At 36.8% G+C, this 19645-nt stretch overlaps 1 protein-coding gene across 1 annotated transcript in view; it reads left to right on the top strand.

Moving 5' to 3' along the window:
• The window catches only part of LOC106873599 (retinoblastoma-like protein 1), a 68232-nt gene that overhangs the window by 14573 nt on the left and 34014 nt on the right, over positions 1-19645 (top strand). The window contains exons 3-6 of the mRNA XM_089351221.1: positions 4954-5087; positions 9145-9342; positions 11762-11826; positions 13252-13377. Of these exons, the coding sequence (XP_089207347.1) occupies positions 4954-5087; positions 9145-9342; positions 11762-11826; positions 13252-13377 (523 nt within the window). The remainder of the gene's footprint in view (positions 1-4953; positions 5088-9144; positions 9343-11761; positions 11827-13251; positions 13378-19645) is intronic.

Here is a 19645-nt window from a genome sequence, read left to right as displayed (position 1 = left end):
ATGTCGTAGGAGAGAAATGTGTTCGCGTGGATGATGGTACGCTTGCACTAAATGAGGCTGCAAAGAAAGAGGTCTGGAGATGTCACTACGATAGATTGCTTAATAAAGAGAATGAATGGGAGAAAGAGAGCCTGCCGTATGTCGACCCAACAGAGGGACCAGCTATCCGAGTTGATAGTACCAGGGTAGATAAAGCAATTAAGAGTATGAAGACAGGGAAAGCCCCCGGCCCATCAGGAATCACTGCAGAGATGCTCAAAATATCTGGCAGTGTTGGCTACAGCCTAGTCACCCGTATTACGAACCAGGTGTTACACGAAGGAGTCATACCCAATGACTGGTGTAGCAGCACCATAGTCAACTGCTACAAAGGTAAAGGTGACGCTTTAGATACAAATAATTACAGAAGCATCAAGCTGTTAGATCAGGTTATGAAAGTTATGGAGAGGGTCATAGCCCAACTAATTAGGGAGCGAATCAATTTAGATGAGATGCAGTTTGGGTTCGTGCCAGGTAAAAGCACTACTGATGCCATATTTCTAGTAAGACAGCTGCAGGAGAAATACCTAGCCAAGGATAAACCTCTGTACCTGGCTTTCGTTGAAATGGAGAAAGCCTTTGACAGGGTCCCCCGATCCCTTATCTGGTGGTCAATGAGGAAACTTGGGATAGAAGAATGGTTAGTGAGAGCTGTGCGAGCCATGTACAGAGATGCTGCCAGTAAGGTGAGGGTTGGAAATGAGTACAGCAATGAATTCCGGGTAGAGGTAGGGGTCCACCAAGGTTCCGTCCTCAGCCCCCTCCTATTTATCATAGTCCTCCAGGCAATCACAGAGGAGTTCAAGACAGGTTGCCCCTGGGAGCTCCTCTATTCTGATGACCTTGCACTAATTGCGGAGTCACTATCAGAACTAGAGGAGAAGTTTCAGGTGTGGAAGCAAGGTCTAGAATTGAAGGGCCTTAGAGTCAATCTAGCTAAAACCAAAATCCTAATAAGTAGGAAGGTAGATAAAACACAAACCCCTTCAGGTAGATGGCCCTGCTCAGTATGTAGAAAAGGAGTAGGTAGTAACTATAAGATGTACCCGGTGCAAGCTATGGACACATAAGAGGTGCAGCAATATCAAAGGCAGGTTAACTAGGAAGTTAGATTTTGTATGTGGCAGATGTTCAGGTGCAATAAAGACTGTAAACAAACAGGAAACAACTTCTATCTCATTCCAGGGTGAAAAACTAGAGGTAGTCGATAGCTTCCGCTATCTGGGTGACCAAGTTAGTAGTGGGGGTGGGTGCGCTGAAAGTGTAGCTGCTAGAATAAGAATAGCCTGGGCCAAGTTTAGAGAGCTCTTACCTCTGCTGGCAACAAAGGGACTCTCACTCAGAGTAAAAGGCAGACTGTATGACGCATGTGTATGAAAAGCTATGCTACATGGCAGTGAAACATGGGCTGTAACTGCTGAGGACATGCGTAAGCTTGCAAGGAATGAAGCCAGTATGTTCCGTTGGATGTGTAATGTCAATGTGAATACCCGTCAGAGTGTAAGTATCTTGAGAGAAAAGCTGAACATTAGAAGCATCAGTTGTGGTGTGCAAGAGAGACGATTGCGCTGGTATGGACATGTGGTGAGAATTGATGAGGATAGCTGCGTGAAAAAGTGCCACACCCTAACAGTTGAGGGAACCCGTGGAAGAGGTAGGCCCAGGAAGACCTGGGCTGAGGTGGTGAGGCATGACCTTCGTACATTGGGCCTCACCGAGGCGATGACTACTGACCGAGACCTTTGGAAATGGGCTGTGCGTGAGAAGACCCGGCAAGCCAAGTAAGATCGTTGCCAGTGCCCCTGGACTGGTTCTTGTGCGGGTGGCACATGAGATGCACCATTTTGAGCGTGGCCGTTGCCAGTACCGCCTGACTGGTCTTCGTAGGATTTTCGAGCGAGATTGTTGCCAGTGCCCCTGGACTGGCTCTTGTGCGGGTGGCACATAAAAGACACCATTTCGAGCGTGGCCGTTGCCAGTATCGCCTGACTGGCCTTCGTGCGGGTGACACGTAAAAGCACCTACTACACTCTCTGAGTGGTTGGCGTTAGGAAGGGCATCCAGCTGTAGAAACCCTGCCAAATTTAGATTGGAGCCTGGTGTTGCCATCCGGTTTCACCAGTCCTCAGTCAAATCGTCCAACCCATGCTAGCATGGAAAGCGGACGTTAAACAATGATGATGATGATGATGATATCTATATATATAAAAATGAGAATGTCTGTCTGTCTGTCTGTCTGTCTGTCTGTCTGTGTGAATCCCTAAAACTCGAGAACTACGCAACCAATTTCATTCAAATTTTACACATGCCTTACTTAGGGTTCCAGTTGTGTTTTAGTCAAAAAAAATTATTAACTTCTTGCAGAGTTCGAGCACACGGCAACATAATATCTCCTCCACTATTTAAGTATTACGTGTCAAAAGTGAAACAAAAACACTCATGTCAAATACTTTCACTTTAAAAATGAAACTATTCCACTAACTGAAACAATCACATTTCGATACTGTAGTGACAGATACTTTCACAGAGAGAGAGAGAGACAGAAAGAGAGAGAGAGAGAGATGTATATGTATACATATACATGTATATGTACACCATTTCGATACTGTAATGACAGATACTTTCAGAGAGAGAAAGAGAGAGAGAGAAAGAGAGATAGAGAGAGAAAGAGAGATAGAGAGAGAGAGAGAGAGATGTATATGTATACTTATAGATGTACACGTATATGTGTATATATATATATAGATCTATACATACATGTATATGTATACATATGTGTAGATGTATATATATATATATAGATGTACATGTAATATGTACACATATATACATATATACATGCATACAGATATCTATACATATATACACCCATCACACACACATACACATGCGCACAAACACACACATTAGTCATTTGTTTTCTTATCCAAAACTACGTCAAAAGTACTGAATGGATCTTTATGAAATTTGGAAATTATATTCTTTGCATAACGGCCATAACTCCCATGAAAATTCATATATTTTTGATGTTGATGAAATTTTAACCCGAACATAACAGATGAGCATTATTTAGAAAATGATGTCACACGTTATCGAGGCTACCATTCTTTCTGGATGTGCAAAAGGGGATGACGTCTTTATTCCAAGAATTCCTCTTACTCCATCAGGAGCAGACATTCCTTTTACATTCAGAAGACTACAATTCCCCCTTCGTGTGACTTTTGCCATGTCCATAAACAAATATCAGGGTCAAACACTGTCTGTAGCTGGTCTTCTCTTGGAAGAGCCCTGCTTCTCACATGGACAACTGTATGTTGGCTGCTCAAGAGTGGGCAGCAACAAAAAACCTATTTGTATATGCTCCACAAGGGAAAACAAGGAACATAGTTTACAATGAGGTGTTATAATCACAACAGCAAGAAAGTATGTACATGATCACCTTCTTTTACGAAACTTCATTGACTTTCATATATTTATATTGATATACATATATATACGTGTGTTTGGGTGCGTGTGTGTATATACATCTCTATATATAAAGATGATGCGTAGTATAGACGGCGTTTTTAGATTTCATTATTCTCTTTAACCCGGGCAACGCCGGGTATTTCTGCTAGTATATATATATATATATATATATATATGTATATACATATATATATATATATATATATATATATATATATATATATATATATATATATATACATATATATAAAGTTGAAACTTACTTGCAAATGTATGCGTGCGTTTGATGATATATAGGCACATGCATGTATACCTACATCTACATGTATATATAGATGCATAATCGGGTACAGGACGTTAGAAAAATGAACGGGAGCATAAAAACAAAACGGACTTTGTTTGCAGACAACAGAACGAACACATAGGAAAATAAACAAGCCACTTGGAATTATTCCTTCATCAGCTGCCTCTATTCTAAAACTAGGTGTTTCGAAGATAAGGCAGGATGCACTTTTAGAATATTATATATACTGTTATTTTGATCTGTGTCAGCCCTAATCATTCTAGCTATGACCATCTCATTATTTAATATATCTAGATCCATTATTGTCCAGTTGTCATTCCTGTTTCTTATGTTACTCCTGTACCCATCTTTGAACTATTGGTTATATCTGTTGTTCCATCGGTCTCCATCCTTTTTTGCACCACAAACTGGTTTCAGGTAGTGATGTTAAATCAGGCAACAAGTCTATCACCTGGATAACCCAGGGCAGGATTTGAACTTAGAACATGAAGTGTGATATTTAGTTTCGGAGAATCTTCTCAAAGAGACTTGTGCATTAAAAAGCAAACGAAAGGAAGCTCTTTAATAAGTGTCTCTGAGACAAATTATTACAGTTAGCGCTACACTGTTGGATCTTTTCTACTGTGAGACACCTGTTTTTGTCCTTCTATTCATACTCTGACCTATCATTGCTTGGCACCTCCCTTAATACTATTCTGCACTTAGTTGAGGTGTTTTTGCAAGTTATTTGATGACCTTGTTGGTGCCATAGAAAAAGCACCCAGTATACTCTGTGAAGGGGTTGGTTATTAGAAAGGGTATCCAGCCATAAATAAACCATGCCAAAGTTGATGGTAGAGCTTGGTACAGTCTTTTGGCTTGCCAGCTGCTACCAAACTCTCTAACTCACACCAACATGAAAGATGGATATTAAATAATGATGATGACAATGACAACACACACACACTGGTATTTTAATTTAATGTTGTTTCTAATATGTATAATAATTTCTTTATAGAAATGTTTGAAGGTATTTTGTTCTCAATTTTTTGGGTCAGTCTTCTCTTTTCTTTTTCTCTACTGCGAAATTTTGTCCATTGTTTCTTTCCCTCTAAACTGCATAGCTATTATTTACATTTGTAAATCTCCTTTTTACATTTTAGGGGGAACCATTACATTGGTTGGCATGTGCTGCTTACGTAGCTTGCAGACGGAGTGTGGTTCCAACAGTTGGACAAGGGACCATGGAGGGGAATTGTGTTTCTCTGACCCGGCTTCTTTCTACAGCTGATTTTAGGTAAGGAATCTTTTTACATGCATGTGTGTGTATATATATATATGTATATATATATATATATATGTGAGTAAAAATAAATACAAAAAAAGGGTTTTGTATGATCGTGTATAGAGGAATATATTATTTTATTTAAAAGAGTTCCAACTCTGTCTGTTTTATGTTTTATTTATATTCTTGTAAAATTAATGTGCGATATAGAATATGGAATATATAATATATAATATAAAAATGGATGGTACAATGAAATGAAGTATTGAATGTCTTATTGAATATATGAAATATGTCTTATTGAATATATGAAATATTGAGTGTTCAATATAAAGAATTAAATATATAAAGGCGAATACATATTTTCAATATCTTGTGGTATTCATCATGGCCTATATATGTATATATCATCGTTTTAATGTCTACTTTTCCATGCTAGCATGGGTTGGGTGTATGTGTATGTGTATATATGTGTATGTATGAGTGTGTATATGTATATTTAAATGTGTGTGTACTTTAAGAGTTTGATCTGGTACCCTGCCACTACTCTTTTAAGCTTCTTTGAGCTACTTTCACCCCCATCCTTGTATAATGTACAGTAGCCATAGTGTTTACTCTTCTATCATACTTTAGCCCCTCAGCACCTAATGTGAAGCCATTTCCCCCTCACAAATACTCCCTCAATGTAGTTCAGGGGGCGCATTTTGCTATTCTTTTTTTTTTTTATACAAGTTACTTGGTGACCTCATTAATGCTGGTGGCATGAAAAAAGTACCCAGTACACACTGTAAAGTGGTAACCTTTGTTCTTAGCAGGCACAGATTGGTAGCTAAGTTCATGATGAAGATGCCCTTAAAATTGAGCACTTACCCCAAGCAAGCCTATTGAGAGTAACCCTGTAACAACTGATAACAAGTTATCTGTCTAGGAGGGCAGTAAGAGTAAATAAGAACTGAGATAGGGTGGAAAGGAGTTAATCTCTCTTGTGCAAGTGGCATAATAAAGTGAGAACTGAGATATAGGGTGGGAGGGAGTCTTTAGTCGTCGTCATAGGGAACAACTCCTCTGGTGCCAGTGGCAGTTAAACTTTCCCAATTCATATTGTAAGATATAATATACAACATAGAAATTGTTCAGTTTTCTTTGTTACTCTGTATGCATGATGATGACAATTGGAGTCTGGCCAGTTCCATGTCAGACCATCCAACCCATGCCAGCATGGAAAGTGGACATTAAACGATGCTGATGATGTGTATGAGTCTCTTCACTGCTTGATCAAACTGATGTATGGTCAAAGATATTCTTGCGATGGTCAATCTGTCATTATGCTTTTTTCCTCAATCATTGTATATCTTGAACTGTATTATTAATTATACACATTCTTTTTTCAAAAGATGTAATTTGAATGAGATGTGACTGTCATTTCTAGAAGATTGACATTTGCATGCAGACCCCCATGTAGGCTTGCATTTCATTAGCATTTGTTAATGGGTGATATTAGCATGGACTTGTTTATTTTTGAAATGAGGAAACTGATCTGAAGGTTTTTGTGCATTATGTTGATATGTTAGCTCAGACCCACTTTGTGGCACCTTGAGCAAGTATCTTCTATTATAACCCCAGGCTGACCAACACATTGTGAATGAATTTGGTAAATGGAAATTGTATGGAAACCTGTTGTGTATGGGTGTAGCTGTGTGATAAGAAGCTTACTTCCCAACCACATGGTTCCAGGTTCAGCCCCACTGCATGGAACCTTGGGCAAGTCTTTTCTACTAAAGCCTTGGGCTGACTAAAGCCTTGTGAGTGGATTTGGTGGACAAAAACTGAAAGAGGCCTGTTATCATCATCATCATCGTTTAATGTTCGCCTTCCATGCTAGCATGGGTTGGACGATTTGACTGAGGACTGGTGAAACCAGATGGCAACACCAGGCTCCAATCTAATTTGGCAGAATGTACATACACATGCATACTCACACATGGTGTGTATATGTCTCTTTGAGTTGTCTCCCTACTTCTTGACAACTGGTGTTGGTTTGATTATGTCTTTATAACTTAACAGTTCAGTAGAAGAAACTGATAGAATAAGTACTGCACCTAAAAAATATGTACTGGAGTTGATTTGTTCAACTAAACAAGTCATGTACAGACTTTAGCCTGAAGGACTTTCTGAATGGCTCACCTACTTCAAATTTACCTTGAATCTTTTTGTAATGCACCCTGTTTCTTGAAAAGCTTTCCCATGCCTGAACTAAACCCTTCAGTGTGATGCTCCAGCATGGCTGCAATCCAGTTACTGAAAACAAGTAAAAGATAAAAGATTATGGCCAATATGAAGGTGGTGAATTGGAATAAATGTGAGAATATTGGATAAAATGCCTTGTGGTATTTCTTCCAATTCTCTATGTACTGATTTCGAATCCCACTGCAGTTGACTTTGTGTTGCATCTTTTTGGTGTTCATATATAAAAAAAAAAAATGTACCTGTCCTGGGCAGTGGATTGGTGGAGCTGTTGTGGGATTGGATGAGATGCCTTGCAGTATCTGTCCCAGGCAGTGTGGATATTGATTGGATGATAGACAGACACAATGTGTAAATGTTGACTGGATAGACAGACACAGTGTGTAGATGTTGACCGGATAGAGAGACACAGTGTGTAGATGTTGACCGGATAGACAAACACAGTGTGTAGATAGATGTCATCACTTGTGATGACACTGGTGCTAAGCTGTATTGGCCCTTTTTCATGTATAGGAAAGTGTTTGTCTTTCACAAAAAGAAAAAGGAGAAAGAAAAGCCTTGCTCAGGTATGCACATAAATGGTTAACCCCTACCTATAGAGCTTCTACTCCTGTTCAATATATCTTGCCTTTTCAAGGCAGTAGGATGTGGGTTGAGTGAGATTGGGTGCTATTTCTTGCAGATTAAACAAGATTGTGTTGAGATTCTCTCGTCACATGTAATTCTTGGTGTGCTCCTAAAATTTGTCTTTATACATACATCGAAGTATTGGAGCTGAGATTTTTGCTTTTTCATTCTGTTTTACACAGATTTTATGCAGGTGTGGCTGTGTGGTAAGAAACTTGCTTCCCAACCACGTGGTTCTGGGTTCAGTCCCACAGCATTACACCTTGGGCAAATGTCCTTTACTATAGCCTCGGACCGACCAAAACCTTGTGAGTGGATTTGGTAGAGGAAAACTGAAAGAAACCTGTTATATGTGTGTGTATGTATATATATATATATATATATATATATATATACACACACACATACATTTTGTGTGTCTGTGTTTGTCTCCCCACCATCGCTTAACAACTGATGTTGGTGTGTTTATGTCCCCATAACTTAGCGGTTCAGCAAAAGAGACCGATAGAAGTTCCAGGCTTACAAAGGATAAGTCTAGGGGTCGAGTTCTTTGACTAAATGGCTGAAATAAGAATAAAAGAATAAAACCCTCTTGTATAATTGCGGTAGGTAAGCAAGGATTTAAATCTGGTTCATTTATGGCTGTCATTCATTCCTGACATTGAAAAAAATTTTTTGTTTTTCTAACTCTTTAGCGTTCAGATTACTCTGTCATATGCAATGCTTTCTTATTCAGAATGTTTTGAATTAATCTTGCATTATCTCAGTGGTTCTCCATCTTTTACAGGCTGCTGCTCCCTTGGTTTTAAGGCCACATACCTAGTACCCCCCATTCCCCTATTCATCATCACAGACATAGACCATTTTTTTGCAACAATTTCAAAACAACAGTATTTCACAAATGAAGCTTAACCTAATTAGCCCTTTATTTATTTTTTTTTTATTATTTTTGTTTTTGCATCTATTGCCCCATTTTGGTCACCTCATTATCACCCCATTTTTCCCACTTTAGAAACCACTGCATTATCTCGTAGTTTTGAGATTTTGATGATGTGATTGTATATTTTTAGAATGACCTTGTAGGAGAGGTGTGAGAAGTTAGATCTAGCCTGTTTAAACATAAAAAAAGTGGAATATTTGGACCAGATTTGATCAGTTTAACTGCTAAAGGATTAATTTTCAAAAATTTTATTTCCAGCTTGATTCATTTCTTCAGCAAAATGAAGAAATGGTTGAACATGGCAAGTTTGCCTCAAGATTTCAGAGATAAGATTGAACGTCTTGAGAGGAACTTTTCAGTATCTACAGTGACTTTCAAAAAGTACCGGCCAATATTCTATGATGTTTTCAACAGTGCCTCAGTCCAACCACGGTATAACCGTAGCAGGAAACAACGGTAAATTCTTTCATTATTTATATGATTACATTTTTACTGCTTTCAAAAATGATATTTCTTTGAAGAATGTTTCAGTTATTTCTGAATTTGTTGTTGTTGTTCAACTCTGATCAGGCTCATGGTTAAAGATAATCCAGCCATTATCATCCCATCTTATTGTTTATATGCTACTTCCCAACCAAATTTTGGGTTCAGTTCCATTATGCAGCGCTTTAGGTCTGAGTTTTTCTGCTATAGCCCTGGGCCAACTTAAGCCTTTTAACCCATTACCTACCAGTGATCTCATATGAGATCACTTAAAAATTACAAATTTCGTCAATATTTCTGTCAATATTTACACATATCTAACCTTTTTGCTATATCTACTAGGTATATTTCTCTGATATTCAAATGATGTTTGCTAATTTTTCATCCAATATCTTGCTTATTTCTATTTAAAATATTATTTTGATCATTCCAGCATGTTTCTAAGGCTATTTTATGCTAGAAATCAAAGTTTCATAAAAAAATTCCAGTTAATAGAATTACGGGAGGTTATGGGTTAAGGGAACTTGGTAGACAGAAACTTAAAGTAGTCCATTGTGTGCGCGTATGTATATGTCTGTGTTTACGTTTGGGTCCTATGGAAGCTGCTTGCTGTGAGTAGTGTTGTCACTTCTGTTGACGAATCATCTACTTATTTTGTTCCTCCAAAGACATGTTAAATAAGATTCCTTATTTGAAAAACTGGCAAGGGTTAGTGACAGGAAGAGCATCCAACTGTAAAACAATACCTCTATAATATATTTGTCTAACCTGTGCTAGGATAGAGAAATGGGCATAAATATGAATGTATAAGCATACAGCTAGGTATATTCATCCTTTTTTCAAAACATTAAGGTGTCATTTGAGATAGATTTGGCTGCTGCATTTATTTGATCAAATGACCGTGTAGAGCAGGCATGGGGTACTTTTTTTTTTTTAGAAGAGGATTGTATTATCAGGCAGGCTGCATTAAAAAAAATTTAAGGTAATTTTTCATTAGGCATGTAATTCAGAAAGTCTCATAGGCTACAGTTTACCAATGGCTGATGTAGAGACTCTCTTGTTGACTTCTGTATATTTGCTTAAGTATATTTTTGCAGAAAAATGGGCAGCTGGGATAAATGAGGTAGCTAGATCAAATGATACAATGATTAAACTCTGACTGATGGTAAATAAGCATTGTGAGCAACCTCTCTAAATTTTATGTCCCAAATATAAGGTTGGTGTCTGAGCAAAAGAATCAGTCTTTATGAGGCTCTTATGCAGCTTCCTTGAGAATAGATGGTAGTGATTTTGTCATCTTGGTGGATTTTAATGGTCACCATACTTATTTGTAAAAGGAACTTTAATATTGACAGGTGGATTGGTTTTATACTTATTGGAAAATGTAATGAATTGTTAGTTGTGATAGGAAGAACACCATTGCCTTCTCCATTGAGGAATTTATCCATTTCATATAAAATAGCAATTAATGAATTGGCTTGGGACAGTACAGACCTGAAACCAAGAACAAGTAAAAAGAACAGATGCAAGTTCTCTGATCTTTCTGTTAAGCAAAACTTTTGAAAAGCACAAGGTGATACTTATAATACAGAGAGGGAAGATTGTACAATTGTCTAGTGGTATCTGTTACATCTCTATAATCCTTGAGTTCAAGATGGTGAGCCAACAGAATCATTGGTGTGTTGGACAAAATGCTTAGTGACATTTCTTCTGGTTCTTTATGTTCTGAGTTTAAATACTGGAGAGGTCAACTTGCCTAGGGTCAATAACATAAAGTACCAGTCAAGTACTGGAGTTGATGTTGTTAGCTTTACCCTTCCCACTAAAATTGTTGACTTTGTGCTAAAATTTGAAGCAATCATGTTGTGAGTTCATATCCCATTGGGGTTGATTTTTACCTTTCATCTCTCTAGGGTTGATAAGCAAAATACCAGTAAAATACTGGGCTTTATTAAATTGATTTGAACAAAACTAAGACATTGTTACGAGTAGCTAGTAACGATATCCAGAAGCAAGGCGCTGAATTTATCTGACTTTGTGTAGGAGGTTAACTGAGGTTCTGCACTATGAAGATTAGATGTATGCCATGTTCTGAATCATAATGAAGAGCATTCATAGGAATCAAGATGTTGAAATATGTTCAAAATGACAATGATGTACTTGTTGTTGGCAATAGTGAAACCAAGTAGTGTAGCAATCTTTGAGGGGTTGTTAAATAAGGAATATGAATGACATAGCGAAAGATACTTCAAGTGAAATCAACAGTAGGGCTAATTATAAACATCAATCCGTTTCTGATTTGTAAGTATTGTAATACACGTGTTAGATCTAGTATATTTCTGTTTGCATCTGTCTCTTGAATTTATATAGTTTTTTTCTCTCTTTGTTTCAGTAAATTGCCCTGTTCTGTGACAGAATTATTTTCTTTCTGTTGGACAATGTTTGTACAGGTCAAAGGTAAGTTTTCAGTTTGTTCAATGTCAACAATTGTTAATTTTCAGATATATTATTTTTGGTTTTTAAACGAGGGTTGTTGGTTGAAAGATAAGCTGAGTGAATATTTCCAGTCAGTCATTGAATATGGGTACAAAATATGAACATAATATATAGCTACATTAGGAGTTGACTTGAAGAGTTGAAAGTTTATAATCTGATCTGATTGCAAATACTGTTTTTTGCTTGGTGGTGAAACAGTTATATATTTATAGAGCCATCAACAAAAATGTAATTAGATAAAATGGCTAAATGCAGCACTGAATGTGGTGTACAATTAACAAGTATTGCCTAAACTTATACCATGAAATGGAAGTGTAACCCCATGGTTCCAGAGCAGGAAATTGGAAACTCTTGTGGGATTGAAAATTCAGCAAGGTTGAAAAACAGCATAAAATACTAGAAATGAACAGTAAATATACCAACTCCGAGGAAGGAAAAAAAAAAGAACAAAGGAACAACATTAACGAAGCATGAATCCTTTTTTTTGGAGGAAAAGGAAATAAGAAGTTAAAACTTTTCAGTGTTAGTAAATATCACGTGAAATGGCTTTTTCTTTTCTTTTTTTTTTTGTTGTCTGTCTGGCACAAGGCTGCAAAATTTTTAGGGAAATGGTGTAGTCACTTGAATCAACTGAAACATTACTGAGATGTTAGTAACACACTACTAGTATTTATTTTATCCACAAAATAAACTCTAGTTGAAATTCAACTCTAGTGGTGTGTCTGATTATAAAGGAACATTCTCTTTGTGGTTTCCTTCAAGTACTTAGTTCTGTCTTGATAGCCTTTTATCTTTTATGTAAGTGTAGGTTGCTTCCCAGCCATGTTGTTTTGGATTCAGTCTCATAGAATGGCACCTTGGGCATGTTTTCATCTATAACCCTGGGTCAACCAGAACCTTGTGAGTGGATTTTGTAGATGGAAATTGAAAGAATCCTATCATGTGTACGCACACACACACACAGTCTGATGATGGCTTAGCTGGCTGAAACTTTGAAGTCGCTGTCAACAATATTCTTGTTTAAGAGTAATAAATTTGTACTGTACTAAAGTATAGAGTATCCTGTCAGACTAATGTAGGATTGTTTATAACTGAACATAAAAACAAGCATTAATTTTATATATATATATATATATATATATATAAAATATATAGTTTTAGGGAAAATAACCAAGTTATATTTTATCTATAAAGCTCAATTTAATTTTAATTTTTTATAAATTGATTTTAATTGAGTTTTTACATGTAATTTTGGATTTTGTCCCTAATATTATTATTATTATTATATATATATATATATATATATATATACATATACACGTGTGTGTATCCAAGAATTTCGGTGTTATTTGGGTCTCTGTTCAAACTCTTCTTTACTTTCTACAGGCCATTTTCCAGCAATCAGTGATGACCTGGTTAACTCCTATCATTTATTGCTGTGCTGCATTGATTGGTGTTATGCAAATGCCTTGATTGCTGGACGTAAAGATATTCTCAACCACAGTTTTGCAGGTAAGTCTGATGGGGGTTATGTATTTATTTGACTAATGTAATCTTAATGGATTGGGTTTGCTGAATTGTGCTTCCATTCTGAGTTTAAATCCAACCAGAGTCAAATTTACGTTTTTCACCTTTCAGGAATTGATGAAAGCTAATACCATGATTTAATTGAATATAGCCTCTTCACAGAAATTTGTGCCCTTGCACAAAAGTTAGAGATTAATGTTAACTAGTTTGTCTAGGACAAACTAGTTAACATTATTTAATTCTTGATATGAGAAATAGAAAATGATTTGGCTTTGTCAGTTTGATTGTAGCTTGATTTACCCATTTATTAGTACAATAAAGGTCCAAGAAGGTGTTAAAAAAATATGTGGGAATAAGCAAAATGGGGTTATATAAAAATGAGAGAAGAGCTGGAAACATTACACATGTTGTGATATTAAGATGGTTTTGATTCATCATCATCGTCGTTTAACGTCCGCTTTCCATGCTAGCATGGGTTGGAAGATTTGACTGAGGACTGGTGAAACCAGATGGCTACACCAGGCTCCAATCTGATTTGGCAGAGTTTCTACAGCTGGATGCCCTTCCTAACGCCAACCACTCTGAATTACACAAAATAAATGTGTGTGTGTGTACACACACACACACACACACACAGACATGCACATACACATGCATATATGCACAGATGAAGTGATATAATTTAAGGAAAACATACAGCCTCCTGGGACAGATCAGGGCTTCCCCCCGCAACTCTGATCATCTCCCTCCCCCAGGTACTGTCTCAAAATTAATTAATTAATCAATTATGGTATTGGAACATCTGAAAAAGAGCCCATGTCTCTGTTGCGATTTTGATAAAGTCCTGTGTTGCACTCAAGGATGGTTTTCATTGCAGCTTATCTTCTGCATGCTTCACATAATTGGAGCCCATCTCATTATAAATTCCCCCTGAGTTTCTCATCAGTTCTTTATTTTCCATATGAAGCACTGTAAAAGTATGATCTTGTGAAGGTGATGAGGCTGGGTTTACTTTTGGATGTTTTAGTCACCTTCCACGTAAGTCCATTCTTGTTTTGGGGGAGGTCTTTTATCTATTTCGTTTTTGTTTTCTACCATCCTTAGCAATTTTCTGCTCCCTGTTCATTGTTCTCTTCCATCTCGTTATGTCAAGGTGGAGCTACTTGATGGAAAGGGCTTCTAGGATTAAAGATGGAGCAAAGCTTCCATCTATCTTCTGAGCTGTAACTGGTGGTATTCTGGTAACAGTAACCTCTAGATCGATGGTTCTCAACCATTTTCTGTATATGGACCCCTCTGATTCCTGTTTTACTCTATAGGATGTAGCTTTTGATGTGTATATAAAAAAAAAATCTTACTGTATCTTTATCTATATATATATAAAAATGAGAATGTGTGTCTGTCTGTCTGTGTGAATCCTTAAAACTTGAGAACTACGCAACCAATTTCATTCAAATTTTACACATGCCTTACTTAGGGTTCCAGTTGTGTTTTAGTCAAAAAAAATTATTAACTTCTTGCAGAGTTCGAGCACACGGCAACATAATATCTCCTCCACTATTCAAGTATTAAGTGTCAAAAGTGAAACAAAAACACTCATGTCAAATACTTTCACTTTAAAAATGAAACTATTCCACTAACTGAAACAATCACATTTCGATACTGTAGTGACAGATACTTTCACAGAGAGAGAGAGAGAAAGAGAGAAAGAGAGAGACAGAAAGAGAGAGACAGAGATGTATATGTATACATATACATGTATATGTACACCATTTCGATACTGTAATGACAGATACTTTCAGAGAGAGAAAGAGAGAGAGAGAGAGAGATGTATATGTATACATATAGATGTACACGTATATGTATGTATATATATATATATATATATATATAGATCTCTACATACATGTATATGTATACATATGTGTAGATGTATATATATATATATATATATATATAGATGTACATGTAATATGTACACATATATACATATATACATGCATACAGATATCTATACATATATACACCCATCACATGCACACAAACACACACATTAGTCATTTGTTTTCTTATCCAAAACTACGTCAAAAGTACTGAATGGATCTTTATGAAATTTGGAAATTATATTCTTTGCATAACAGCCATAACTCCCATGAAAATTCATATATTTTTGATGTTGATGAAATTTTAACCCGAACATAACAGATGAGCATTATTTAGAAAATGATGTCACACGTTATCGAGGCTACCATTCTTTCTGGATGTGCAAAAGGGGATGACGTCTTTATTCCAAGAATTCCTCTTACTCCATCAGGAGCAGACATTCCTTTTACATTCAGAAGACTACAATTCCCCCTTCGTGTGACTTTTGCCATGTCCATAAACAAATCTCAGGATCAAACACTGTCTGTAGCTGGTCTTCTCTTGGAAGAGCCCTGCTTCTCACATGGACAACTGTATGTTGGCTGCTCAAGAGTGGGCAGCAAAAAAAAAAACCTATTTGTATATGCTTCACAAGGGAAAACAAGGAACATAGTTTACAACGAGGTGTTATAATCACAACAGCAAGAAAGTATGTACATGATCACCTTCTTTTACGAAGCTTCATTGACTTTCATATATTTATATTGATATACATATATATACGTGTGTTTGGGTGCGTGTGTGTATATACATCTCTATATATAAAGATGATGCGTAGTCTAGACGGCGTTTTTAGATTTCATTATTCTCTTTAACCCGGGCAACGCCAGGTATTTCTGCTAGTAATTAAATATTATTAAGAATTGTATAAAAAAATGTTGAAATATTTTGTGTATTGTAGAAGTATAAGCAATTTGTTGTACATAAATTTTAACAAGAAAGTTTTATATGGACCCTCAAGGGCCACATGGACCCCGGTTGAGAACCCCTGCTCTAGATTCTCTTGTTGCTGCTGGCTCTGTTGTTCTCCCTTTCTCCACTTTTTGAGTTCTTCAGGGCAGAGAGCCTTCAAACAATCCTGTCATATGTATAGTAACTAAGCTTTCTGGCCAGCACACCAGTCTTATGGTGCTTCATTTCATATATTTGATATGGCACAGTTCTGGTGTATTTCTTTGTTATTATTCAGGGGTTGTATATGCATTGAGATGCCACCTGACTATATGTCATTTCCTTGGCATGCATCACCTGTTTGTATTGTGCTGCAAAAGTGTAACAGCAAGCAAGGTTTAGTCATATCTGATATCTTTGGCTGTAGGCCTCATATTGTGTTAATCCAGATATATATATATGCATGCAGAGGCGCAGTGGCCCAATGGTTAGGGTAGCGGACTCGTGGTCATAGGATCGCGGTTTCGATTCACAAACCGGGCGTTGTGAGTGTTTATTGAGCGAAAACACCTAAAGCTCCACAAGGCTCCGGCAGGGGATGGTGGCGAACCCTGCTGTACTCTGTCACCATAACTTTCTCTCACTCTTACTTCCTGTTTCTGTTGTGCCTGTATTTCAAAGGGTCAGCCTTGTCACACTGTGTCACGCTGAATATCCCCGAGAACTACGTTAAGGGTACAGGTGTCTGTGGATTGCTCAGCCACTTGCACGTTAATTTCACGAGCAGGCTGTTCCGTTGATCGGATCAACTGGAACCCTCGTCATCGTAAGCGACAGAGTGCCAACTTAATATATGCATGCACTGATTTGGATTTCTTTGCTTCCTTTCTTTTAAAAACTAGCCATATGGTTCCATAAGCCTTAACTCTTTAGCATTCAAACAGGCAATATCCAGCCAAAATATTCTACCTGTTTTATGTTCAAACTGGCCAGATCTGGCCTCTGCCATCTATCCTATAATGTCATTCTAGATATTAAATAATTACAGCATTGAAATCTCAAAGCTACAAGGGAATGCATGATTAATTCAAAACAATGTAAATAAATAAGCATTACATTTCACAGAATAATGTGAATGCTAAATAGTTAAACTGACTGATAGTTTTAATTACATTAAAGCATTTTCTAAGGTCCTTTCATTTTTAGTTTCCCCACCAAAAAGGTAATTCTTTTTGCCATTTTGTAATATTAGGTTTGTAGTATACACAAACATATGTATCTTAGCATTTTGTTTCTTTTACACTACACATTAACCACCTACAATTGTTCTATTGAGGGCATGAAGAAACCTGTGCTGTATTTTGGCATTCTAGAAATAGACAACTTTCCTCTTGTGTCTGTTGCTTGTGGGCAAAGAATTCTGGCAATGATGTACTTTTCTTAGTTAAAAAAAATAACTACCATACATAGTTTATTTTTCTTGGCCAGGTGGTTCATGTTCAGTATCTTTGTTGGTGGTGGTGGTGGTGAAAAAGAAATCAATATCTTTTCACTGTTTCTTCATTTGGTAAAATGTGTGTGTGCATGTATGCATTGTTGTTTTTGTTTCTTATAATGCTGCAGATGTTTGAGATGACTCTTTAACAGATAAGTGACATTAGTCACTGCTATCTGATAAAGAGTAATTTTTCCTCTGTGGACTTTTTATGTCTTTTGTAGTTAAATTTCTTTCTCTCTTTTGTGTTTCTTTTCTGTGCTCTCGCATTCATTTGAATTTTCTGAGAGAAAGCCATTTTTGATTGTATGTAAAACACAATAAGATTGTTTAAGATGTCTGAAAATGACAACCCAGAATGTTCTGAAAGGAGTTCCTTAAGAAAATATTTAAGAAGACATGTTTTTTTTTTTTTTTTCCTACAGTTATAATAATACATTCAAATTTTGGCACACAGTCAGTAATTTCGAGGGAAAGGGGCAAGTCTATTACTGTCACCCCAGTATTTGACTGGCACTTTATTTTGTTGCCAAAAGCATGAAAAGCAAAGATAATCTTGGCTGTGTTTGAACTCAGAATGTATCAAGCCAGAAGAAATGCAACCAAGCAATTTGTCCAACATGCTAAAAATTCTGCCAATAATAATAATAATAATAATAATAATAATAAAAACAGAAACAATTCCTATCATAGTAGGTGCCTTAGGTATAATAAAAAAATATTCAGACAAATACATAACAAAAATAGCAGGACTTACAAATATATATAACATACAGAAAATTGCACTACTGGGTACTGCACACATTCTACGCAAAACACTTTCAATACAGTAAACATAAGAGCACCACAGCAAACCACAGCACATACCCAAGGCGCACAGAGCTGCGCTCGGTAGTGAAGTGAAAGCACGTTATAAAAATAAAACTACTGAATAATAATAATAATAATAATAATAATAAAAGCCCTGGTGCAGTACCAGGCAGTGGCTCATATGGCTTCTGATCTTAATTGATTGGAAGTGTTATCATGTCCATTGTTTTGTTTTGGTATAAAAGATGGGCTACTGTAAATATTCTGCTCAATACCTCAGATTTGCTTGTCAGTTGCTTGACCATAACCAGTTGAGCATGTCCCTTGGTGGCTGATGATATGTGCATCTCTGATCATGAGTAGAAGTAGTGGGGGAGCATCATAGCCATGTGTTGAGAGGAATTCTTTGGGGTTTGAATAATTCACCTCTGGAAATATGGATGTTTCCTTAAACAACCCTTATTTAAGGACCATTTGAATGGGATGGGCTACTTGACCTGAAGAAAATTCTAACTGGGTCCCACTTGCAAGGTCATGCGTTGTTTATCTTGATATGAGATCACCATGTCGCGCACACATGGTTGTGATGCATGCGCCTGGTGTACTCTTATCAGACAGGTAGTCATGATGGGTATAGTGGGCTTCGTATATTTTACCCCAGTGTCACTTTGATGGCATTCACTACTCTCTCACTCAATAATAATAATAATTTTTGTACTATAGGCACAAGGCCTGAAATTCTGTGGGAGGGGGCTGTTTGATTATATTGACCCTGAAAGGATGAAAGGCATAGTTGACTTCAGTGGAATTTGAACTCAGTATGTAAAGTGAGATGAAATGCTGCTAAACATTTTGTCCAGCATGCTGATTCTACCAGTTTGCCACCTTAAGAATACTAATAATAATAACAATGATGATGATAATTCATCTCAAAATTTAGTTGTTTGCTGTTGTTAGCATTGCAGTTGTTTAACCCCAGGTCAGCTCTGTTTGTGATCAAAGATTATTCAACCCCATAAGATTATCCTGTCTTTTTTGTATATCCAGGATTTCATTTATCCAATGCCTCAATCCTTACTTTTTTTTTCAAAGACAACTGAGCATATTTGGGGGATGGCTGCTATTTCTAGTAGG

This window comes from Octopus bimaculoides, chromosome 4 (genome assembly GCF_046866305.1).
Source record: "Octopus bimaculoides isolate indiv1 chromosome 4, ASM4686630v1, whole genome shotgun sequence".
Taxonomy (NCBI): domain Eukaryota; kingdom Metazoa; phylum Mollusca; class Cephalopoda; order Octopoda; family Octopodidae; genus Octopus; species Octopus bimaculoides.
The sequence above is the reverse complement of the archived record's forward strand: the minus strand, read 5'-3'. Positions and strand labels throughout refer to the sequence as shown.